The sequence below is a fragment of the Mastacembelus armatus genome, chromosome 8 (genome assembly GCF_900324485.2).
Source record: "Mastacembelus armatus chromosome 8, fMasArm1.2, whole genome shotgun sequence".
Lineage (NCBI taxonomy): Eukaryota > Metazoa > Chordata > Actinopteri > Synbranchiformes > Mastacembelidae > Mastacembelus > Mastacembelus armatus.
In genome coordinates this window covers 22,768,581-22,794,169 of record NC_046640.1, presented here as the reverse complement: position 1 = coordinate 22,794,169, position 25,589 = coordinate 22,768,581, and the positions used below count along the sequence as shown (strand labels likewise).

The window sequence follows — 25,589 nt, the reverse complement described above, 5'->3', positions numbered from 1 at the left end:
ACCAACCAGACATATTGCACCATAGGAGCCTCTGAAAGTGATGGTTTAAATGGGTGATTTGATAGAACCTTCCTCTGGTAAAGAAAATATTCTCACTGCACATTTCAACATTTATTCCTGCTCATGAGACGAACTTCTAACATTTGTCCAATGCAGCACATTCAGAACCTGGAATAAAAAGAGCAGATCTTCCCTCCTACAGAAACCTAGCAATAGAAATGCAGACACAAAAACACAGGAAGAAAGGAAAAGAGCCCAGGCTGACAGCTCTGGCTGCTGCAAACCTGTTTGTATCAGAGCAGCAGAGTCTGGTTTTCAACAGGTCACAGGCTTCAGTAAAAATTAACATCAATGGACAGTTTTGCACATTCAGTGTTTCCAAGCAGCAGCTGCTACACTTAGTCCATCACAGGTATTATGTGATCTCTGATGGTTCTGCATTTACATGCAAAGCTGCATAGTTCACTCTGCACATTATACAGACGTAGTATCAGGAGCCAGTACAAGAGAGTCCAGTCCAACAGCAGCATAAACTGAAACCTCCAAACTGAAATTATCACCTTCAGGAGGAGGATTCACTGCAGGACTGTTGGATCAGACTGATCAGTCCGACACAGGGGTTCCTAATAAACCGACTGGGTCCAACACAGGGGTTCCCAATAAACTGACTGGGTCCAACACAGGGGTTCCTAATAAGCTGACTGGGTGCGACACAGGGGTTCCTAACAAAGTGACCACTGGGTGTACAGCAGCAGAGAGTGTGCTGACGCCCTGCCACTGTGCTGTGCAGACATCAGGGGCTTTGGCACAACAACGTCTCGGTGCAGAGGTTGGTCAGCTGAACAGCCTGGTTCTTCCTCACCAACAATGGGAGGCCTGTCTTTTTCCAAAAACCAGCTCCAGACGCTGAGAACGGCCGTCACTGTTTACAGTCTCCGAAGGAACCAAGAGTCCACTGGTCTCTGGTTCCAGCTTTTCTCGGCTCACAGCAACTTCTCGAGCTGTTTTTTGGGATTTGTGAAATCCTGACTCATTATTTACGAGCAGCTGGTTGGTGCGTGAGATCAGGAGGCAAAGGGCTGTGGGCTGGTTCATCATCTTCACCTTAATAATGAGCGACAGATGATGAGACATTCGCCTCAAAAAGAAGATAGAAGAAGGAGAAAAGGATTTAACACACACACACACACACACACACACAAGTCCAACACAGGTCAAAGGTCACACAGCTGCCCTTACACACAGTCCAACACATCACACACTGTATCTCATCTTTCTCTCCAAAAACATTTACAAACGATCAGTGCCCCTAGTTAATATTCAGTTATATTTAATGTAGGTTTCCATCAGACAAGGCCAAGAACTGTATTACTGATATTGTCTAATATTTTTGAAGAAAAAGATGAAATATGGGATCTATAATGTTAAAGACATGACGACACTGACACCACTCATGTCTGCACAGTAAATATGAAGCCAGCAGCCGTTAGCTTAGCTTAGCACAAACAGGGGAAAACAGCTAGTCTGGCTCTGTCCAGAGGTACAAAACGCTAATGTCCTGTTTAACCAAACAAAAACAAACAATGTCCCTGTGCTAAGCTAAGTAGCTACCAGCTATAGCATCATATTTAGCATCTCTGAGAAAGACAGTGAAGAATCATATTTCCAAAAAGTCCAACTGTTCCTTTAAGCCTCACAGAGCTCAACAGGGCTTTGGCTAAGATATAGTTTCAGGACGGCTGCACAGAAAGGATTTGTGTTTTTCTCCTTCAGTCTGAGCAGGAAGCATCTTAAGATATATCCCCCACAAATCTGTGGAGAGACTGGGAGGCCTGAATAAGCCTCTCAGCTGTGCAGGAACCAGCCTCCTTTTCTACAGTGGGTCTCCTGGATTAGACTGAGTCTGCTTGGTTAACTGCTACCATCACTGTAAACTGCAGTCAGCTTACATTCGATGTAAATCTACATAGTAACTCAGACACTGAACAACACAATGAATCCTAAAGTACATTCACAGACGCTACATGTGATCACATCCATCATATTTGGCATCAGTAGTTTCTAGATATTTGCACAGACACATTTAAAATGCTAACGTGGCGAGCAGCGTCGAGGTGGGTGCTGTGGACGGAGCACAGAGACAGAGCCAGGCCTGGGGGACGGGATGGAGATGATCTGGGCTGAAGGTCCTTTGGTTCATGCTGTGAGGACGGGAGCGAGAGCTGCGTCGCTTTGTGTGGCTGAGGCACAGAGGAGGAGTTGGTCTTCAGGAGTGTGTGTGAGTGTGTGTGTGTTGGGGTGTAGATGCTTTAACAAGCACAGCCTCCCTGGCTCTCTGCAGGCGAGTCTTTGAGGCCCTGGCTCCTGTGGTTAGACATGAGGTTGGCGTCTCCGTCCATGCTCTCGTTCATCTTCTCACAGATGACGTCCACCAGGCGCTCGAACACCTGCTTCACGTTGATGTTGTCTTTAGCGCTGGCCTCAAAGAACTGGAAACCTGAGGGGAGCACACAGATGTTTCACCTCTGCAGAGAAAAGGCTGAAATATGCAGGAGCCATGAAAATTATGATGGAAAATATTTGTTGCTGACTTTTTCACAACAGAAATGAGACTAGAGCCAAAGGGAAAGGAGATAAAATAATGTTTAAAAGTGCATTATAAAATCACTGGGTAAAAATAAATGAAAAGGAATAAAAGCAAAGTAAAACTGGCAGAAGCAGGAGCAAGCAGAGAAGCAGTTACTATATAAACATACAAACTTAGTTTTGGTGATTAACAAAAGCAAAACCTGAAAAATTGACAAAAACTAATTTTTACATTTTTGTGAAAAGACAAACTAAATGGTGCTTGAACACAGCGTCAGCGGGGGCAGTCACCTAGCTCCTCGGCCAGCCTCTGGCCGTCCTCTGTGGGGACGAGTCTGTCATCCTCCAGGTCACACTTATTTCCGACCAGGATCACCTGGGCGTTGTCCCAGGAGTACGTCTTGATCTGCGTCGCCCTGTAGCACAAGGTTTCAGAGGAAACAAGGAGCTTTGCAGGTTCACTCAGAACGTAAACATTTCACTTTGCTTGTAACTGCAGAGCACAAACACCTCGTTCAAAATCACCCAAAGACGTTCCACATGTGGTGAAGACTGGCTGAAGTCTGAGGTGCTGCTGCAGAAATACATTTTCAAAGAAATGAACCAAGGAATCAATGGAAGGAACACATTTTCCTGGTTTCATTTCTTTTTCTGCAGAAAATACATTTTAATGTTTTTATGAAACTCTAACACAGAACTAGTTCACACCTGTGGCTCCTGGGCAGGTTTTCCAAACCAAAGCTTCTGCTCCAGGTCTGACTTTCTCTTTATTCTGCCAAACAAACCTGGTTCAGTTTCTCTGCTGCTCATTTGGACTTTTGGACATGAAATGTAGAGTTAGCTTTCAGCAGAGACCAGGATGATGTTAGGATCAGAAGAACAGGAACAGTTTTTATTTTGGGGCCTGTGCACAGAAACAGGGGGTGTGGTCAGAGGTTAAAGATGGCCGACTCACCAGTCCTGCACAGCATTGAAGGAGTCCTGGTTAGTGATGTCATACATGAGCAGGAAGCCCATGGCTCCTCTGTAGTAGGCTGTGGTGATGGTACGGTACCGCTCCTGCCCTGCTGTATCCTGCATTTACACACACACACACACACACACACACACACACACACACACACACACACACACACACACACACACACACACACACACACACACACACACACACACACACACACACATGTGTGTACATACACACAACACACATTTTATACTAACATATATAAACTTTCAGGAAGTAGTGGATGCAAACAGTTTCCTCTAGGTGTTCCAGGACCATCCAGCCCAGCAGGACTCTCCAGGTGAAGAGGGAAAGCAAAGACACCTACAGGTGCAACAACAACAACAACAGAGCCGTCTGACCCTACAATATTTGACTTGAGCCACAGGGTGTGAGGCTGCTCCAACATTTACATCACAGACCTGAAGAGTTTTAACCTGCACCCGTTTGTGTGTTTCTGCTTTAATTTGTCACAGTGAACTACACAAAAATCACCAACTCCCCTGTGACCACTGATGATCAGGAGCCATAAGGGGGCAGTGTTGTCCCAGCCATCACCCCTGACGTGGTTCACCATGTGCAGTAAATGCATCATTTCAGGGTAAAGTGGTCGACTCCATTAGCTTTGACTCAGAAACATCTGGCTGAATGGAAATGAACAGCTGTTACAGATGGTTCAGGTAACAGGTAACACATGACAGTAGATTTAGTGGATTCTTTCTATATTTGTTCATCCTGCTATATTGAGATTTACACTGGTGTGGTCCAGTTTATATTAGCACTAATAACATTACATCATCATTGTTATTATTATTACTCCTGTTGGGCTCAGCTGACTGTTGGTAAAGAGAAACATCAGTTTTCAAAGTCAGGTGTGTGACTGTGTTTAAGGAAAAACTATTATTATTAATTATTATGATTGTTATTGATCCTGTGGACTAAGGATGGGCCAAGAAACAACAGCACTCTGTAAAAGCTTCATGCAGGTCTCTGCCTCCATTGCTTCATTACCACATCCACCTGTCACTTGCTCCACGCCACACGATCCAGCAGAAGATGCATGTCTATATTTCAGCAGGACACCGCAGGCTCGCCATGGTCTGGACCGTCATGTTTTCCCATCACATGAGGATTTATTGTGAAATATGAGTGAACTCCTGCAGAAGTGTGAAATCAAGACAAAACTATAGATGGAAACAGCTTAGATTCTCTCCTGGACTGAGCAAGAGGAAAAAAAGCACAAGACTAAGTGGCTCTTCCCATCTACAGCTTTATCAGCTCTGCCTGTACCACCAAGCGTCAGCTGCTAACACGGCTCCTCATGTAGCTTCTGGCTGCATATTGAAAATGTACAGAAGACAGTCAATGTCGTCTGGAGCTACCTGGCCCTTTGGACTCATCTCCAGCCTTTGGAAAACAGCTTGATATCAGTATTTCTCAATGACAGTGTTCAATATTTGGAAGAATGAGGAGAATCTTCATCTTTTTTTAATAATACACATATCAGGACAATATTATCTGTTTCTCCAAATGAGCCACAATAATCATTGACTGGGGACAAAACCTTGAAAGGCTCCAAACCCTCAGAGACACTTCTGGCTGTAACGGTCATCCAGTCCTGATTTCATTCTCCTCAGTGATGCTCAGGTCAGTTTTTCTTTTAAATAATCAATATCCATAATTTCTACTATTATCAGCATGTTCACTTTGATGTATCACAGCTCAAAACCTCTGAAGCTAAAAAATGACCTAGTTAAGCAAATACAAACACCTGGATCACAGGTAGAAACCTGCAGTTGCCAAATCACAGCTGGATTCAGTTCAAACAGCTGGAAACTGCAGTTTGTGCTCATTTTGCTTTTAAAAAGATAAATGTCAAAACCAAACAACTAATAGCATTTCACAGATTTTACAGTACTGATTTTATTTGTTCTTATGTGTGACTTAAACTCATTTTTAGAAGTATTACTGCCATCATCTAACATCTGTGAGAAGTCAAACATCTGGAAACCCTGATGGTTTCACGGCACAGACCTGCTGCATCAGGAGGCTTCCCTGTACCAACATGGCGGCTGCAGTGACCAGCAGGAGGAATCTGCAGGTTTGTGTTTCCGAGCATCTTCTAATAAAATGTGTTTGATGTCAACATGGTTTGGTCCACGCTTCTGGTTACTTGGCAACGTCTGAGCCAAGGGTCTGTGTGTGTGTCTGTGTGTGTGTGCGCGGATGGGGGTTGTCCAGGTAACCAGGTACCATTCAAGGTTCTGAATGTTCCATTACAGCCCGGGCTGCTCTCGATAATCTGTCTCACTTTACAGCAGAGGCAGAGCTGCAGAATCTGCTGAGCCTGAAACAGCTTCTCCCTCACTCTCTCTATTCTTTCCGTCAGATCTGCTTTCTGTCATTCTGTCACAGTGGTCCACCTTCATCTCCTCCATGCAGAGATGATCCAATATTTAGCAGAGCACTGGGACGTCAGACCAAACACAGCGTCTCTAATCAGCCCAGCAGGAAACAAAAGCTGCTCCTCCTCCCTACATGTGACAGGTGGGGGGGCTTCAAAACGACGCCTGTGCATGGCCAGAGACCGAGACATCACCTGGATCCTGATCTTTAAACATCCGTCACCTGTGCCTGCATGAGCTGTGCGCGCACATACACACACACAGGGCGCCGCTCTCCGGGCTGACACACAACATGTGTAGGTGTGTTTATGCTAAGTGTGCGACAGGTGTGTGTGTGTTTGCTCAAAGCTCACAAGCATGAGTCAGAAAGGAGGGATGTTTACAGTGTGAGTACACAGTGTGAACACACCGTACATATGTTTGAGGCCTGCGTCTGAGCGCCGTGTGTTAGCGGCCTGTTTCCATCACACACAAAAGGAAGCGAGCAGCTGCCACTGGAGCGTCAACAACAGTCTTTGTGCACGGAGCTGCAGAAGTCTCTGACAGATGGTGTTCACAGAGAGCTACCAGGAATTTTACAGTTCACAGAGTTGATGATTAACGCTACATGAAGACATGCCCGCTGCTCCCACACCCTCTAAACACACTGCTGCATGAGTGTGTCTTTGTTATCTCCCCATCTGACGCCTAAAGGGAACTTCCTCCGCTTCCAGAGTGCAGGAAATACCAGATCCCTCTGTCACCCTGCAGCAACAGCCACGCCGAGGTCAGACACACAATGTGCCCACTTCCTCCAAATGCAGCCCTCACATCATTCGCTAACACACTTCACACGCGAGTGTGCAGCCTCGTCCTCAGCTCGTCGTGCAGGTCGTGTAAAGATGTGAGGTCTGGCAGCGGAGTGTGTGCTTTGGTGTGGGCTCCTGTGCTGCTGATTCACCTCACACGTCATTAATTCAAATGAATCATCTGTTTGAACAGCCTCGACAAATGGTATTGACCAGCCCCTGGTGTTAGCTTAGCTACAGGCTAAGCTAACACTGCCAGCTGAAACTTCACAACTTCAATCTGCTGCAAAGACCCCAGATCCTCTTAGCTAACTGTGTTTCTTTAAAAGGTGCAGTCCAGGAATTTAGTCCTGCACTTCTGCTAAAGCCTTTAAAGGCAGAACTGACTTTCGGACCCTAAACGCACTAAACCCCACATTTCCCATAATTCTTGTCCTGGACATCTATGGAGGCATTTCTTAAACCTGCAGAGCATCAGGCTGCAGCTCCTCTCACAACCAAACTGACTAGTGGGTACAACTGCTGGACTTCATCTTTAAACTGGGATTTTAAAAGTCCAGCTGTGAAATACAATTTGCAGTGTTGGGAAAAAAACGACCAACTCCATAAAACCATGACGTCCTAATGTAAACTCAAACGAGAAAGTGAATTATGACAAAGAGGAAGAAATGGCTGAATCAACAGCTGCAGGTCTCCATAAAGCAAACAAGATGAACTCCAACCGTCGGTTCACACGGTCTCTGACTCACTCACCACTTTCCCTGATGTAATGGTGCTGATGTAGAACCTCACATCACAGATGAACTTTCTAACAGACGGGTTTGTACTCACTGCTGCTGCCAGAGCTTTGACATGCTGCTTTTTACCTAAAGTCTTTACATACCTGATTAAAAGTCTTAGTAAACTCTAATCTAAAGCCACAGAGCATTGTGATCTGGGTCCGACACAGGGGTTCATGATAAACCGACCTGGTCCGACACAGGGGTTCCTAATAAACCCACTGTGTGTGAACATCTAGTGATGTCAGATAAGGGCAGTTCAAATGTGTGTGAAACCACAAGGAAGTCGTGTTTTCACACTTACACAATTCACAGCTTGAACTTGCACAACAGTCAAACTCACAGCTCTGGACAAACGTCTTGCGTCTCTGCGTCGACATCACAGCTGCACCGACTCAGAACTGATGTTTCCACAGTGTGAACAGACCAAACCAGATGCTCTCAAACACACACACACAGCAGATCTGATGGAAACACTCAGGCCTGTTTCACTTACATCCTGAGGAGACTGCAGCCTCCACTACCTATAACGAGAACCAATCAGAATGCGGCCAGAGCTCAGGTGTGCAGCAGGTCCAGACACCTGTTACAGACGGACGGCAGGTGACAGCGCTAACAAAAACCACAGGGTGTCACTCACCCAGATCTGCAGCTTGATCCTCTTGTCGTTGCGGAAAACAGTCTTGACCTTGAAGTCGATGCCCACGGTGCTGACGAAGGCGGAGGTGAAGGAGTCGTCGGCGTAGCGGAACAGGAAGGAGGTCTTTCCCACGCTGCTGTTGCCGATGATCAGCAGCTTAAACATGTAGTCGAAGTTCTGGTCGGCCGCGTCCTTCTGGGACGGCTGCTGCTGGAGCCGAGAGTCGCTGGATGCCATCTGACGGGCAGGAGGAGAAGAAATGCATCAGGAGAGAACGTCAAAGCACTTTCTGTTGAAATACGCAGACAGGTTGACTGACCAGTCTAAGACATGAGGTTCTCATCCTGAGGTGTCTCAGTTTTTAACATCTCATGAACATGTTCTGATGTCAGAAGTGTCGTAGATAATTTTTTATAAAAACCTGCAATAACTGATGTTTTATTGGTGTGAACCAGTTCTCCCAGTCTGTCAGGAGCAGAGGAAACCTACAAGGACCTTTCTGTGTGCAGAAAACCTATTGCTGCGTCGGACGGGAACATTAATGAAAAACCTTTGAAAGGAGTAAGCGCCTTTGTGGTTGTGGGTCAAAGGCCTGAGATCTCACACTGCTCTGCAGCCCTAATCTCCACCATCACATGACGCCCGAGCTGCCCACGGTCCTGCAGAGCCCAAACAGTCCCATCAGCCTCGGCCTCAGGGAGTCACGTGTCCCTGGTGTTTACTGAGCTCAGGACGTCCGCTCGCCTCATCTTCTGCTTTTGAAATCATTTACTAGGCTGCGTCTTCTTGTTGCTGCAAGGTGTTGGCTAATTCTGCTGTTCCAGTTCCCCTGAGAACGTAAATGACTGAAAATACACAACAACTGTCTGCACAGTGTGTGTGTGTGTGTGTGTGTGTGTGTGTGTGAGTCCGAACCCATCCAGAGACTGACAGCACCAATGAATGTGGTGTCCTCACCAGTCCTCAGTGTGTGGATCCAGAACCTGGACAACTTAAGCACTAAAGTTGTTTTAGGGTCAAATCGTCCAGTTTGGGCTGAACAGACCAAATTCTTCCAAAAAATCTAGAAACTGTGTCAAAGTGTCTGAAATAGTTTGAAGGTTGTTTTTTCAGAAATGATTCAACTATTTCAGCTCAGATGTGAGAGAAGAGACTGAGCAGCAGGACGAAGATCAAATGTAAAAGTCCAGACATGTTCTGAAGGAGCAGTGTCACTGATGTACTGCAGCTTCCACAGTTTTACCTGTGGCCCGGTCCGACCCACGTTTGTCCTCAGCAGCTGTTTGTGTCTCACACACAACAGACTCGTTTCCGTTCAACTTCTGAACACAAGGAAGTCACTGCACACGCTGCTGCTGTGGCCTGTTTTCTGGCTGGAGCACGAACCGAACCTGAACACGCCACCTGGGCAGCGGTAACCACCCCGCCGCTGACTGGGACACACTGGAGCTCCATTATTCCCAGTAACATGCCAGATGCTGCAGCCAGAGCCCGGAGCGGCGGCTGATCCAGGACCAGCAGGAAACGAGCAGTATTGATTAGCTGGCAGCTGGCGCGTCTGTGTGTCTGAGTGAGTGTGTGTGTGTGTGTGCGCGCGCGCATCAGTTTGATTTCCACGATGAAGAAAGAGCCGAGTTCTGGGCCAGACTCGCACAGAACAGAAGCAGAGCTGCGTCCTGGAGGAACAAACCTGAAGTTCCGTCCGACACGAGGAGGCTCACAAAGCTCAAACTTGGACCAACTCACCTTCTCAGGGAAGACAGCAGACGTCCGCCTCGGTTCCTTCTGGTGCACGGTCCGGACCGGTCGGTCAGATTTCTGAACGTCCCCCCTGCTCCGGCGGCGGCGGCGGATGATGTGCGTTTCCCAGTGGCGGAGCGGATTCCGGATCTGGCCTGTGTGCGCACAGCTGACTGCGGACACTGAGGCTGGGAGGCTGGATCTACGTGCACGGCTCCAGGGGAGGGCTGGCTGCGGTGTGCGCGCACGAGAACGCGCGGGTGGGCATCGCACCAACGCCCTAAAAAAACAACATTAATACTCCTCCATGCGCGCTCAGGCTTTTCACAGTGCGCGGCCGGTTTCGGTTCCCCGGAACAGGTGCAGGTGTGAGTCCATGTAGCACACAATGAACAGGTGTTTCTGAATTTTGAGGTAATTTGAATATTTCAACTTTACATTTCATGTACAGGCAAAACGTTTTACTGCACTGCACCTACCGGACACTACAGTAATAGTATAGACTAATAGTACAGATCAATAGTACAGGCTGATAGTACAGACTAATAGTACAGATCAATAGTACAGGCTGATAGTACAGACTAATAGTACAGATCCATAATACAGAGTAGAACCAGCCAATAAACTCTCAGGTATCATTATTATTATTGTTGGTATGTAAAGGAGCCTGATCGTAGGACAACTACTTTGACTTTGGCTACTTCAAGTACATTTGTACTTTTACCTGGAACAAACTGGCCTGTGATAGTTTCAGTACTTTCTGTTTACATCCATCACTGAGATCAGACAATTGCAAATGAGGCTCCGTGTGCACCGTAGAGGCGTCTGAATGAAGCTGTGTGAGCTAACAGGTCCTGCTGCTGGATGTTTGGTCTGGCGAGGAGCTGCCCCACACTTCCTGCAGTTTTCCTGCTTCCTCATGTTTTACTGACAGACTCAGAGCTGGGGGATTTCTAAACATTTCCTTCACACTTGGCTGATCTGAATAACCTATCTGCTGCCATATGTCTTTGTTCTTCTCAGTAAAAACATCTTGAGTGTGGAGGTTATGGACATTTCACTCTTTGCTGCCCTGAAGACATGAGTGCATAAACCTGTTCACTGGTTAAACAAAGGAAATGTCCTGCAGCCACTGCAAACAGCAAATTGATGTGAAAAAGATCCAAAGTCCTTGAGAGCCTGAGAACATGTTGGACTGTTTGGACCATGTTCTCCAAACTGGGACCAGGGACTTTGTTCTTGTGCCTGTACTTGTTTATACCACACTGTATGTTTATAGTAGGTGGAAGATGTGAAACCCTGATCACAGCTGAAAAGGCAACAGAACAGAGCCAACATGAACTGTACTCCCCTGGGTTTATATTGAAATGATCCATTAAGGTCCATTAGTGCTGGAGCTGTACCAGGGACAGAGCCTCTCTCATCCTGCAGAGCACTGTCCTCACTCTAATTACATTAAAACCTGCCTGTTCCCAATCCAAGGCCGGTCTGCAGGGTCTGCATCCACTAATCAGACTAAAACAGCTTCTGTCTAAACCCACCCAGTAAACACTGGACAGGCTTTCAAATTCAATCTAACAGCCCTTCAACACCAGATAAGCAGCATGGGCTGCTCCCCGATAAGAATCAAAGATGGATGCATGTGTTATTATAATAACCAATGAAGAAAATGAAGCTGTCTCCCAGCAGACTGACACAAACAGATCTTCTAACCTGAGGGGGCAGGGGACAAATGTATATTCAGGGGGGGAAGCTCTTTAAGACCTGACAGGTCATAGGACACAACAAAGACAGGACATGGACAGAAACACACTGTTTAATCTCAGACTCAGCCTTGATTCAACTCGTGGTCATGAATGCAGCGTTCAGCTACAGACTATCCCTGAATGCACCTGTGCACACCCAGCACCCCCTGCTGGAGAGGTTTGGTCACGCAACATCCTGTGTTTTTAAAAGAAGACACATTAAGCAACACATTAAAACGTCATGTGTGAGAGCATTATTTGGACAGATCAAAGCATCCTCAGTCAGGACCTCGCAGCTCCATCTGTGGCTCCAACAGTCACGACACACTAGATACACTCATGTCCTCCTTCACTTACACATCATATAAACAGACAGAATTTTCCTGAACTGAGGCCTGACGTCTGCTCTTTAAATGGTGGACAGATTCAGGGCGGTGTAGACCAGATTCACGGTGGTGCAGATAAAGCCCATCAGGTTGCACAGGCTGGACAGGCCGTGGTAGCGGCCAAACGTGCTCTTGTAGGCTCTGTACTTGGGGTCCTGCTCTTTGAGCTTGGCGTACGCCTCTTTCTGGCTGCCAAGGCCAATCTGGTTCCCCAGGCCATGTTCTTCCTCCACCTCCCTCATCTGGAACATCACCTCAGTGACTGCCGGGCCAAACCACTGGGCGTTCAGACCTGCCATGATCAGAGCCACGAAGTACAGCACCATCTGTACAAGAACAAGAGATCAACAGAAAACCTTAGCAGACAGACTGGACACAGGAGGAACCGGCTCACCTGTTCTCTCCAAAGGGACCAAAATCCACCTATCAGCTCCTCTAATGATAAACCTCAATTTAGTCCAAAAAACAGGTGTAAAACTGACTTGATGTGGTTTTATTGTTGCAGGCCCAGCCTCTTACTGGGTCTTCAACAGACTGGTAATTAAATTCTAATCTGCCTGTTCCAAATCAGATTGCGTATGACTGTTCACTAATCTGACTGAATCTACCAGGATTAAAAATCAGGTTCCTTCCAAATGTCCCACTGAAACTGGAGTTTGGTTTAAAGCACAAAGTTCACAAGAAGCCAAGCACGAGGCTGAATTCAAAGGGATCAAAGATCCCGTCATGATGTCCAACCTGCAGACTTTCATGCCAGTCCAGCAGCTCTCTGGGGTGGTACACAGCGTACACCGCCAGGCTGACAAAGCTGCTCCCCAGCAGGCAGTAGAAGTACATGGGGAAGAGCTTACTCTGCACCAGGCCGAAGGTGTGCCGAGTTACCTGACGCACCAGCGTGAAACCTGCGGGCACAGGAGATCAAGGATTGGGCCGAGGAATCATGGGAAGCAGGAGCACAAACCATGTGATGCAGCTGTTGGTCTTGTTGGTACCTGCGATGAAGGAGACCCAAAGCTGCATCCCCCAGGAGAAGGACAGGACCAGGAGGTGCAGCACTTTGACCACGTCTGTTGGATCGCCCTCTGTGACCATGGTGTCGCCCTGCAGACCACACACACACACACACACACACACACACACACACTTCACTTACTGCTTGTTCTGCATGTGCAGAATCTGCACTTCTCTTCTTCTTCTGTGTTAAAATCCAGGATCTACTAGTGGGAATCATTCAAAACGTGAAAACGATCATAACGACGTGTTATTATAGATCATGTATATATTCAGCGTTCGCTTTGTGTAACAGGTAAACAGTATGTTATTCTACCCAACATGTCACCTGTGCATCATGAGTGTGCGCTGCAGGAGTAACTAGCATGGACGTGGCCGATTAGAGCCGCTGCAGAGACCCGATAACAGCCAGAAACGACGCAGAGCAAACACGGTTAGAAACCGCACATGTAGCTTTAGTGCTAAGGAAGTGCTAACGGGTTCCCTGAGGATTTCAGCCGTGCAGACTCAAAGCACGAACAGGAGCTGCTCTTACCTGCGGGTTTTCACAGTGTCCAAGTCCAAACTAAGACCGTCAGCAGGATCCGAAGTTCAGCCGAGACACTTCCGTATTATGGTGCCACAGGCCCCGCCCCCGTTCGCACACGGACCAATGGGATTCAATATAATTAAAAACAATATTTTATGATAAATTAATTTCACTGAAACGAATAATGTTGTTTATTTAGGAACAGCAGTTTAATTTAATTTAATGAATTTAACCTATTAAATAAAATTAAATTAAATGTATTTAACCTACCAAATTAAAGTAAAAAAAAATTAATTAAATTTAATATATTTAACTTATTGAATTAATTTAAATTCAATAAATTTAATTTAATTTTAATGTCCCAGCTCAGCACAATCATAATCACAAGAGAAATTTTAAAAAGTAGAGATTTGGTGATGTAGAGATGCAAAGACATGAAAACACGATAAAAATATAAATTATCTTTATAAGCTGCGAATATTTGTGTTGTTTTGACTCATGGAGGAGGGAATTGTTTTAGAAAACACACTCTCTATTGGCTACTCACTGCTGTCAATCTTCTGTCTTAGAGCCAATCACGCACCGGAAAATAAACCAAACCGACCAATCAGAAGCCTGTCCTCCTTCCATCCAGACGCGGACAACGGAGCATCCTTCGCCGGGGCAACCGTGTGGAAGCGGCGGTCACGTCTCACGGTAACGCGGATCACGGACAGGCCGTGAGCCCCATCGGGCTCCGCAGCTCCGGGTCCTACCGTGGAAAACGTTTCCACGAGCACTTTTAGCGTCTTTAGCCACGGGCTAGGAGCTGTTAGCCTGCTAGCGGTAGCTCTTTGTGTTTTTGTTGTTCGGCTGTTTGGGAGAAACCGAAGAGCTACGGAGGCTGCAAAGGCCCAGTTCTGTCCTGCTGGTGCTGTACCTGCAGTGATGACTGTGTTCATGTGTTCATGTGCACGAGTTGGGTTTGTGGCTGTGCTGGGCAGTGATTTAGAAAAGTGACACAATGGACAAAAGAGACTCACCTGCACAGACTCACAGGACTGTGTCTGTGCAGGTGAGTCTCACCTGCTGCTGTGAAGACTGCATGAAGGGCGTCTGCTAATGTCCATATCTCCATGATTGATTACTCTGCTGATTATCAGAAAATACAAACCTGTTGACATGAATTGTCCATCTCTGGCCCACAGCTGCTAGAAAACAAACCTGTGAATTTTCCCTTTTCTCTGCAGAGATATTTTACCGATGGGCCGCAGGAAGTCGAAGAGAAAGCCGCCCCCAAAGAAAAAAATGACGGGGAACCTGGACACCCAGTTCACCTGCCCGTTCTGTAACCATGAGAAATCCTGCGACGTGAAAATGTGAGTTATCTCAGTGTAACATGGGGCAACAATACACTTCAGGAAGTCTGCACCACCCTCATATTGTGCACACCACATGGTCCGAGTTTGGTCTTGATTGAATGTGCAGGATTGTGTTTTTGGGTTAACCAGTGTAGACTGATTTTGTCCAGATGAAGTCTGCCCCTGTGTAAAGTGCAGAAAGTGAAGAGGTCGGAATAGTTTCTGAAGCTGCTGTGTCCAACTGACTGTTTTCCAGGGAACGAACCCGCAACACAGGGATTATATCCTGCAGTGTTTGCTTGGAGGAGTTCCAGACACCAATAACCTGTATCCTTACAAACCGCACAGGAGGGAGTAGCCTCAGTGGAGGGAGTGGGGCTGCTCCACAAAGCAGGTTAAACCTGAGTCGATGTAAACTCAGGTTTGCTCCAGTTGGTTCGGTCTCCAGTTCAGTTCCTGTGTGGTGACTGAAAAGTGGAGCTCTGACCGACAGCAGAGTAAATAGAGGAGGAACTGAGGGTTTGCTCAGTGTCAGAGTCCTCACGGATCCTGCTGTCTGGAGCTTTTTGTGTGTTCGCTTGGACCTTAACCCGTCCCCACAGATCTGTCTGAACCAGTGGACGTCTACAGTGACTGGATTGATGCCTGTGAAGCAGCCAATCAGTAGCCAAGTCCTCCCCCCGTTTCTCTCACAGATAGAAACACTTAGATCCTCAGCTGCCACGTCGGGACAGCCTCGTAACACATAGTTCTATTTTTGTCTATTTACGATTTATTCAGTCACATTAAGTCAATAACACAAACACATTTTATAACAGCAAAATGACTTCTCTTTTTTTCTGTCGTTTGGACTGAACCCTGCTGCAACATGGCGGCAGCAGAGACGCAGCTCAGACACCTGATATGCCACTGATCCATTTCACCCCTTCGGTTGGTCGATGTAGCAGAACATAAATTTGGATGACGATGGGACGTGTTTAGGGTCGGTTCACCAACGTGATCTGCATGTTTTCTCTTCTTCTAGTTGAAATCCTTCCCTGGCCTGTATTTTTCTTTGTGATGAAAGATGAAAACTATATTTCTCTTTAGGTTGCAGATGTCACTAATACACTGAAACATTTTGTTGGTTGTATGAATTTTAAATCCACTTTGTACTTTGACACTAAAAGGAAAACTAAACAGAACCATATTTTTGCAGTGTTTTTATTGCACAGTGTCATGTTTAGTGAAAGCCATAAAGAAAACAGCAGTTAGCAAAGATGCTTGACATGCAAAAACAACACATCAGGTGAAATGTCACTCAGCAACATTCCCTTTTCTGGACAGGAGGGTAGAAATGCTGACAAATCAGTGTATAAATCTACATCCCCGATAAGGTTTCATCCAATAAACGTAGACGTTCTTCCCTCCAGGTGCCACAGGGCTGCTAAGCTTGATTTACCTGCTGAATCTGAAACACAGACCACAGGTGCCTTCTGTTTGGTACATTATAAATGTGCACTCAGTTGTCAGTTTATTAGGAACCCTTGTGTCGGACCCGGTCAGTTTATTAGGAACCCCTGGTCAGGCTGTTTCACAGCTGGATGATCAGTTTCATTATTTTTCCAGCCCATTTAAACCAGACTGGGCTAAATTAAAACCATTTTAAGTGACATTATGTTAATTAATGTTTTATTTTATGACTGTGCAGGTTCTGAAAAACATCCTGGACAATCTGCAGAATTTAATTTAATAATCACATTAAAGGTTCATTGACTCCTGTTTTCTGCTGTGTAACATGGAGCTCAGCTAAACATGAAGACATGGGGAAATTTGGGAGAACAAATGGTCCAATAATTACAGAACAATAAATACAGAGCAGTAAACTAAAGCTGAGCTGTTGAATTTGACCATTGTGGACTGGAAGTTATGTTTCACTGCATTTGATGTGGTTTGGTCAATACATTGATACGTCTCAGGGACCTGCAGTTTGGGCTGCTGATGAGTTATACAGAGAAACGGTTCTGTTAAAGGAACAGGAACACCTGGGAACATGGTCAGGAGGATTTACTGCATTAGACGTCTGACTATAAATGTCTTCTCTTAAAACATTAGCTGTCACCAGAGAGCACCTGGGTCTGCTTTCATATTATTATTCAGCCAGTGGTGGATGAAGTACTTGGACACTTTACTTAAGAAACAGTACTTCTACCACAAAGTAAAAATACTGTGTGTGTGTAAAAGTATTCCAAATGTATGAAGTATGAAAGTTAAAGTCTGCTATATTATTAAATATACCTAGAATATATCTCTAGTACTTTGTGTTATTTTGTAAAGTAACTAGCACTGAAGTAGTGTAGTGGAGTTGAAGTAGAAATTGGCATCAAAATGAGAACTGAAGTAAAGTTCAAGTACATCAGGTGTGTACCTAAGTACTTAGGTACTGTCCACCACTGTTTACTGCATTCATGGTGAAGGAAGGTAAAGTGCAAATGGAGCAACAGCACAAAAACCAAAGTTCACTGAAGCTGAAGTAGAAAAGACAAAAGGACAAGAACCACTACAGACCAAATTCACCTAAACCTTCTTTAGACACCACAAAACCTCCACGCGCTCTTCTCCTTTACAGAAGCAGTACCATGGTTATGGACGTGTACTGCATTCGCAAAGGGAAAACAATTTAAGGATTTATCCCGTAATTATGACTTGATGATGCAGGAAATGGGGCAGTTCAGAACCTGCCTGAAAATCATCAGGACTTTCAGTTTTCTTCACTTAGAACAGTTCAGTCACAGTACATCCAGTGGTACAAAGCAAAAATTAACTGTGTACTTCATGTTCCAAAACATAAACTAGTCAGATATAGGGCCTGAGTTGCAGCCAACAGTGCAAATCACTGTTTCCATTACTACGTGATATGTCCTGCCTGGGGCAAAGGGTTTTTGTTAACAGGAGTGATTCTAATATTTCCAGGCTCCAGAGCTCAGATCCTGGACGTGTGGTATCAGTCACTGAGCACACAGGTGGACCTCCAGAGGCCGCCAGCGTCACCTGTGGTTTCTGGTGACAGATTTTTTGGAAGACGTCACATTAAACATTTAGAGTCTCATTTATTTCAACTGACACTTTCACAGCAGGCAGGAGTGTAGTGTTGCCATGGAAACAGCAGTCGCACAGGGTCCCGTCTTAACCTGCATTTGTTTATGTTTTGGAACAAAAAGTACAAACTCACTATCACCAGTTCATTTTTGCTGTGAACTGTAATAGTGAAAAAACCTTGAACACCTGATGACTCATGTTCTGGACCGTTGCTCTTCCTAATCAAGTCCTAATCACGAGATAAGGCCTGCAATTTCTTCTCTTTTGTGAATTCTGTGCTTCAGTAAATGTCTCACAGAACTCAACTTTTTCAGAAGACTTCCCCAAGAACCACAGATCCATGCTGCACACAAGCCTTGTAAAAAAAAACAACGTGTTTGTTTGGGCTTGTGAACGTGACAATCTGTCAGCAGGTGCTCAAAGCAATGTCTGCACAAAGTCCACCGTGGTCAGTCTGTGGACCCGGAGCTTCACTGTGGACTCTGTTCCCGCTGGGTCAAAGTTCAGTAGCACCAACACGGTCACTCGTTTCCTTTCGAGAAACTTTTGAATTCTGCTCCTTCAGTGTTCAAACGGGGCTGGAGGTGCAGGCCGGTGAGGCGAGCCGCCAGTGAAAGTATAAAAAGCTGTAGAAAAAAAATCTATAAATAGCAACAGTCATTAAAATCTCACCGTCTGAGTCGTGTTTGGGGATTTTAAGCAGTAATAAAAATCATCAGAGCGCTGCGATGCAAACGTTGGCCAATGGTGGAAATTTTTCTGATGTACGGTCAGTGTAAACTCCACTTTTTCTTTTACTCATGGAAAGACAAACACATTCCTAAGAGTAAAAATGTGTTTCGAAAAAGACGGGCAATGGAGACGACAGTGACGTCAGTGTTAAATAACAGTCTGGGAGGTTGTTGCCTGAAGTTAAAGCACAGAGGATGTGGGGGGGGGGACGCTGTCCGTGGGTTCCTTTAGTCAGAGTACTGGTTGTAGCCGTCAAACTCCACCTCGCTCCCGTTGTTGTAGTAGATCTCGGTGGGGTTGGTGCAGTACTTGTTGTCGTAGACCTGGCGGGGCAGGCCATAGGTGGTCATGCCCTGCTGGGACGCCACCTTGTTGGTCCCCATCTGCAGAGAGATGGTGGAGGTGTCACAGTTCTCCAGCTCCAGCTTCTTGTCAAAGATGTGCCTCCTGGTTCCTGGGGCTGTCATGCCAGACTGGGGACACAAAGAGCAGAAAGAGGGGCGTCTGAAACACCTTCTGCAGGTAAGGTTCAGAGCTGGTCAGTTTGAGCAGCTTCGACAAAAAGCTTCATGTAGGAAGACTTACTGTTGAGGCAGTCTGCACCATGACAACACTGAAGACAATGAAATGAAGCTCATAACAAGCCAAAGCCTAATGAACGTACTGAGTCTTAGTCCACTGCTTTTAGCTTTGAAATAGAGTCGCTCTCTAGTTTCTGTTTAGGGATCTTTTGCTGAAAACTGCAAAACTACTATTTGAAGACCAATGGCAGCACATTCATGTAATTCTTAGACCAACAGCAGTCTCAGCTTTCACCTGGATCCAAGTGGAAAATGAATAAACATCATTTCAGTGCAACGTGAGCGTCTCCTCACCTGACTGGCTCCCTTGTTGGTGCCCATCTGCAGGCTGATGGTAGACTGGTCCAGTGGGTTGTCCATGCCCATCTTGGCATCGTACAGGTGGCGTCGTGTGCCATAAGAGGTCATGCCCTTTTGGCTGGCGAGCTTGTTGGTCCCCATCTAGACATAAAGCACCATGGAGTAAGATAAATACCTGCCAGCACCCTGCTGGGACCAAACGGCCCAACATGTTGGTACAGATCCACTCAGCGCAAGTGTCATCTCTGTTACGACCCCACATGAAGAAGTGGATTATGGGTTTAGCACATCTGCTGCTCTGACCTGCAGGCCTATGATGTTACGTCCCTCCCTCAGCTTCTCTGGAGCGAAGCGGCGCTGCTGCTTCTCAGCGTACTTCACCCCTAAGTCGTACTTGGAGCAGAAGCCTTTGGACTTGGCCTGAGACAGGAGGGACAACGGAGATAACTGAGTATTTTAAACCCACGTTGTTTCTGTTGTAATGTTGCTGCTGTGCAAAGCAAATAGTCACAAACAGTAAATACACAACAAACATGACGATGTGTGTCCATTTGATAGTTTCAGTCTAGTTTCAATTGTTCTTATCAAACAACAACTGAGCCACTTCATCAGAACCTGCACTTCAGTGTCCTCAGTCCACCTGGACGTTGTTAAAGACTGAGGTGACACTGGACTAGGACCCTGCACATAATGATCACAGTATTCTCATGTCACTGCCACTGTCCAGATGTGCGTCTGGATTTTTTCTCACCATGCCAGCCAGAGCGATGAGCGTGCACTGGACCTGAGTGTGGTTGACGTTCTCGAACAGGTCGTTGGCCTCGAAGATGTCGTGCGGCTTCAGGCCGTACTCTGTGATGGCACGGACGAAGTTCCCGATGTTTTCCAGCTGTAGAGAGAAAACTCCAGTTAGCACCCAGTGTCAACCTGCACCGCCTGATTTCCTGACTGGGCTGGTGTGTTACCTGGTGCCAGTTCTGACTGGAGTGGTTGATCTTTCTCACAGAACCCGGCTGAAGAACATTAATGAGCCTGGAAACACAGAATTCAGCAGATGTCAGGTCACAGGAAAGTGCAGGACTGACCATAAAACAGTGTCTCACACTCACTCGCACAGCAGCACCCCATCCTTCAGACCCTCCATGAAGTTGTCCCCGATCCTCTTCCCAGTCACATCCTGAATCCACAGCCTCAGCTCCTCCTCCTTCTGCGGGTCGTACTTCCCTGCCAGCTGTGGAGAACAGGCGCCAGGATTTAACCTTTGCTTTATACTCAGGTTTGCTGCAAAGTGACAGTGTCTCCATGCACCAGCCTTCAGTCCTGAACATGGACTTCAGGAGAAGCACAAAAACAATCAGCTCTGTGCAGGACAGTAAAGTCTAAGAACAGAAACCACAAAACATGAGGATAAAAAAAAATGAACATTCAAACCAAACCACATCAAATGCAGCGAAACATAACTTCCAGTCCACAATGGTCAAATTCAGCAGTTCAGCTTTACTTTACTGCTGCATAGTTTCTGAATCATTTCCAGGCAGGAACATGGAGCTTGGTATTAATTACAGTGGAACAGAAGAACATTGGCTTCATTCAAACCCAGGTAAACATCAGTTTATTGTTCTGTAATTATTGGACCATTTGTTCTCCCAAATTTCCCCATGTCTTCATGTTTAGCTGAGCTCCATGTTACACAGCAGAAAACAGGAGTCAATGAACCTTTAATGTGATTATTAAATTAAATTCTGCAGATTGTCCAGGACGTTTTTCAGAACCTGCACAGTCGTAAAATAAAACATTAATTAACATAATGTCACTTAAAACGGTTTTAATTTAGCCCATTCTGGTTTAAATGGGCTGGAAAAATAATGAAACTGATCATCCAGCTGTGAAACAGCCTGACCAGGTCCATCACAGGGGTTCCTAATAAACCGACCAGGTCCGACACAGGGGTTCCTAATAAACCGACCAGGTCCGACACAGGGGTTCCTAATAAACCGACCAGGTCCGACACAGGGGTTCCTAATAAACTGACCACTGGGTGTGCGTGTAGTGGGAGAGAGTGAAAGCCGAATAAAAACATTCCTGCCTCTCCCTGTTTTCCCTTCTTGGCACAAACCGGTTCCCCTAATACTTTGGATTCTGGCGTGGGGTGTAAGCTGCCCCCCCCTGCAGATAAGTGCTCAGTCTGAGCCAGCACAGCCAACACAAACACACATTTCAAAGCTTCCAGTCCATCACACCAAACTTGGGAGAAACAGCTAACCCAGACACTCCTCCCTCCTGCTCCGACCCACCCAGCTCCTCCTGCCCCCCCCCCCCCAAAGACTTTTCCAGAACCTGCCCTTTTACAGTGAGTTCACTACACATGGCTGATAAAGACGGGCCAAGATCGACGGGTCCTGCGGCCGCGATGCTCCAGGCTGAGAGCAGTGGTAAAGAAGTACTGCAGTAACAGTAGAAATACCACAGTGTACAAATCCAGGTAAAAGTCCTGCATTCAAAATCTTACTGCAGTAAAAGTCCAAAAGTACCAGCATCCAAGTGTACTTGAAGACATTCTACTTCAGTACTTGATTAAATGCCCTCAGGTATTTTCTGCTGTGAGAAGTTTTATTTCAGGCCTGAACACGCCTGACTGGATTTGTTGGATCAGCACCGACAGACGGCAGAGCAGCTGAGGGTCCGACACAGCCTAGAGTATTACCAGGTGTGCAGGACGTACTCAGCTCCAGAGTCGGTGGAACCGTATGCAGAACAGTGGTACCAGATAAACCAGTCAGTAAATACTGCAGTAATGCTGCTTATACCAAAGTACGCCGCCATTAACCACGAGCACAGGCCCAGACACGATCCCGGGCCCGTCCACGCCAACAGACCCTCAGTGTCGCTTCCTGACCAGCTATAAAAACGGGTGGATTTCAGATGATTGACAGCTTTGATTGGCAGCCTGATGCCACAGCCTACGTGTCAAAAACAAGATGGCAGCTGCTGCGGCTGCAGTATTTTGGTTTTGGTAACTGTTGTAGCTGCTTCAATGTCTTAGTTCAGGGGTTCCCAACCTGGGGGTCAAGGCCTTACAAAGGGTCACCAGATAAATCTGAGGGGTCGTCAGCTGATCAACAGCAAAGAAAAAGAAAAGGGAAACATCGACTCCGTATGAAGTTTAGAAAACAGTTTATTTAAATACTCAAAGTACCTGGGTACTGTGGTTAAATCCGACACTTCCAGCCTCAGTTGAAACTGAGCGCAGACATTAGTTCAGTGTTTTAGTGAAACAGACCTGAATTCCTTCGAGTGCAAACGTGGATCATCTTGGCAGAAACATCGACACTAGAATCCAAACTATTTAAATAATAAACTGGGTTAAAGTTGCTGCTGCTGAAAAACAGTCGGTCGTTTCCACAGCGGCGACCGGTACACCTGGCCAGGTACGTTAGGTCCGACACACTGACGTTAGGTGTTGGACCTCAACATGTCCCCCTAACTGAGCTGCTGTCATCTGTCTCCTGTCCACCTGGGTTCTGTCTGGACACTGTTTGGTCGTTCTGGACTCTGATGTAAACTGTTTAGAGTAAGACACTGTCTCAAGTTCCAAGTCAGACCCGGTCCCTCCTTAAAAGGCCATCAGATCCAGCTGATGTACCTGTCGGTCTCCAGCTCCTCTCCGACGTCATGCTGCTGGAACTTCATGCCTGCGTGGCCCCTCCCTCACAAACAGAAACCCGAGCGTGCGGCTCCACCGGGACCACAAGCACATTCAAGGTCCAAAGATGGCAGCGAACAACGAGCAGGTGCTGGACCAGACTAAAGAGCTGACGAGAGGTGGTGTTATTCAGGGACCAACTACTGTCACATCCAGGCTGCAAACAGGCTGACAACAGGCTGCAAATTGGCAGCAAACAGGCTGACAACAGGCTGACAATAGGCTACAAACAGTCTGACAACAGGCAGCAAACAGGCTGACAATAGGCTACAAACAGTCTGACAACAGGCAGCAAACAGGCTGACAACAGGCTGACAATAGGCAACAAACAGGCTGACAACAGGCTGCCAACAGGCTACAAACAGACTGACAACAGGCTGCCAACAGGTATTTCTGTCCTGTATCTGTGTGACAGTTGATGTTGCAGATTTTAGTGAGACACCAACAAAACAGGCTGACAACAGGCTGACAACAGGCAGCAAACAGGCTGACAACAGGCTACAAACAGGCAGCTAACAGGCTGACAATAGGCTACAAACAGGCTACAAACAGGCAGCTAACAGGCTGACAACAGGCTGACAACAGGCTGACAACAGGCTGACAACAGGCTGGCAACAGGCTGGCAACAGGCTGCAGCTCTGGTGCGTCAGTATTTGGATAATGAGCATTTTGACTCTAGACTCTGCCTGTTCACTCAGTCTCCTTCAACACCTCAGGTGTTTGTTTGATTCTGCTGCACTTTGACACAGACCTGGTTCAGACCAGTGGCTCCACCACAGGCCTGATGTTCCTGCAGCTGAAGATGCTTTTCCACCGTGTGTCTGTCTCTGTAATTGTGAGGGACTCAGGACCAGGGAGGTCACATTAAAAACACCTTCCATCAAACCTGTGGACTCGGATCAATCGACAAACGGTACCAAATTTATCAGATTTAAGGATCACACAGATTATTTGGCCCCTCAGTCACCTGCTCTGTTTATTAGGAACCCCTGTGTCAGACCAGGTATACCGGGTCTGTTTATTAGGAACCCCTGTGTCGGACCCAGTCGGTTTATTAGGAACCCGTGTCGGACCCAGTCTGTTTATTAGGAACCCCTGTGTCGGACCCAGTCGGTTTATTAGGAACCCCTGTGTCGGACCCAGTCGGTTTATTAGGAACACCTGTGTCGGACCCAGTCGGTTTATTAGGAACACCTGTATCGGACCCAGTCTGTTTATTAGGAACCCCTGTGTCGGACCCAGTCGGTTTATTAGGAACCCCTGTGTCAGACCCAGTCTGTTTATTAGGAACCCCTGTGTCGGAACCTGTCGGTTGGATCAGTCTAATCCAACAGTCCTGCAGTGAATCCTCCTTTAATGTTCACTCCGTGTTCATAACTGAGCCTCACTGATCAGGCTGGACTACAAACCAGAACCAGCTCTCAGTGTAGCAGAGTCCAGTCCAAAATGATCATCCAGCCGTGAAACACAAACAAACATCATCACCTTCATGGAGGAGGATTCACTGCAGGGATCAGACTGACCAGTTTAGTGTTCTGCTGTCTGAAGTCTGGGACTGCGGCTCAGGCTCGGAGGAGACCGTACCTTGCTCTTGACCTCTGCAGACAGGCCGAAGGCTGGGCCGCTCTTGAAGTGCGTTGACATGCTGCAGTGCGTTGGCGGTGGACAGATGGAAACGGAGGCTCAGGTCACAGCTTGTGTCCGAGGCGGGGAAACACCGAAAAGTCCCGAACGAACAAACTAATCCGTGTCTGTCCTGGCGTTTCTGCTGGCGCTGCTGCTCGGACCCGCTCGGACGCTTCTGGACTCTCCGAAGAGCTTTAAACTAGTCCCATGTGTCTGCGCCCTGATTGGCTGAGCCCGCCGTCCAATCAGGACAAAGCCTCCTCACGGGAGGAGGGAGGGGGAGGATGATGTCATCGCTCAGGTATTACAGCCAGGGTCACTTTTTCCACCAAGATCGATCAGCTGATCAATCAATACATCAGGTTTTATTTGTATAAGTGAATGAACCTCTACACCAGTCTGAAGTACTGAAGAAGTACTGCACTCCAAATATTACTGCAGTAAAAATACCATCATGCAAATGTACTTGAAGTATCCAAAGTAAAAGTACTCATTGTGTAGAATGGCCCATTTCACATGAATGGATCTGATATTATTGGATTCTAATTATTGATTATTATTGTGTTGATCACTTTAATGTTGGAGCTGACGTTAACTACCTTATATACTTCTAA

At 46.6% G+C, this 25,589-nt stretch overlaps 4 protein-coding genes across 6 annotated transcripts; 1 reads left to right on the top strand and 3 right to left on the bottom strand.

The window, feature by feature from the left end:
• Positions 1 to 1,313: 1,313 nt before the first annotated feature.
• Positions 1,314 to 10,086, bottom strand: rab3db (RAB3D, member RAS oncogene family, b). The gene is made up of 5 exons (XM_026324491.2): positions 9,951 to 10,086; positions 8,205 to 8,441; positions 3,542 to 3,660; positions 2,878 to 3,002; positions 1,314 to 2,497 (listed from the first exon to the last, which is right to left on the bottom strand). The coding sequence occupies exons 2-5, from the start codon at positions 8,439 to 8,441 to the stop codon at positions 2,310 to 2,312; spliced, it is 669 nt and encodes a 222-aa protein (XP_026180276.1). The 5' UTR covers positions 9,951 to 10,086; the 3' UTR covers positions 1,314 to 2,309.
• Positions 10,087 to 10,230: 144 nt separating this feature from the next.
• Positions 10,231 to 16,139, top strand: elof1 (elongation factor 1). Of its 3 annotated transcripts, XM_026324502.1 has the most exons (5): positions 10,267 to 10,358; positions 14,185 to 14,311; positions 14,845 to 14,973; positions 15,212 to 15,282; positions 15,558 to 16,139. In XM_026324502.1, the coding sequence occupies exons 3-5, from the start codon at positions 14,858 to 14,860 to the stop codon at positions 15,620 to 15,622; spliced, it is 252 nt and encodes an 83-aa protein (XP_026180287.1). In that variant the 5' UTR covers positions 10,267 to 10,358; positions 14,185 to 14,311; positions 14,845 to 14,857; the 3' UTR covers positions 15,623 to 16,139. The 3 variants fall into 3 exon arrangements, with proteins under 3 accessions (XP_026180288.1, XP_026180287.1, XP_026180286.1); XM_026324503.1 differs by lacking the exon at positions 14,185 to 14,311 and having other exon boundaries at positions 10,231 to 10,358; XM_026324501.2 differs by lacking the exon at positions 10,267 to 10,358 and having other exon boundaries at positions 13,032 to 14,311.
• tmem205 (transmembrane protein 205) lies at positions 11,737 to 13,722 on the bottom strand. Its single transcript, XM_026324496.2, has 4 exons — positions 13,622 to 13,722; positions 13,068 to 13,176; positions 12,814 to 12,977; positions 11,737 to 12,401 (listed from the first exon to the last, which is right to left on the bottom strand). Exons 2-4 carry the CDS (start codon positions 13,165 to 13,167, stop codon positions 12,099 to 12,101), a joined length of 567 nt encoding a protein of 188 aa, XP_026180281.1. The 5' UTR covers positions 13,168 to 13,176; positions 13,622 to 13,722; the 3' UTR covers positions 11,737 to 12,098.
• Positions 16,140 to 16,142: 3 nt separating the features above from the next.
• Positions 16,143 to 25,155, bottom strand: cnn1b (calponin 1, basic, smooth muscle, b). Its single transcript, XM_026324485.1, has 7 exons — positions 24,934 to 25,155; positions 20,756 to 20,877; positions 20,612 to 20,678; positions 20,398 to 20,535; positions 19,950 to 20,066; positions 19,641 to 19,787; positions 16,143 to 19,238 (listed from the first exon to the last, which is right to left on the bottom strand). The coding sequence occupies exons 1-7, from the start codon at positions 24,991 to 24,993 to the stop codon at positions 18,993 to 18,995; spliced, it is 897 nt and encodes a 298-aa protein (XP_026180270.1). The 5' UTR covers positions 24,994 to 25,155; the 3' UTR covers positions 16,143 to 18,992.
• Between the last annotated feature and the right edge of the window lie 434 nt (positions 25,156 to 25,589).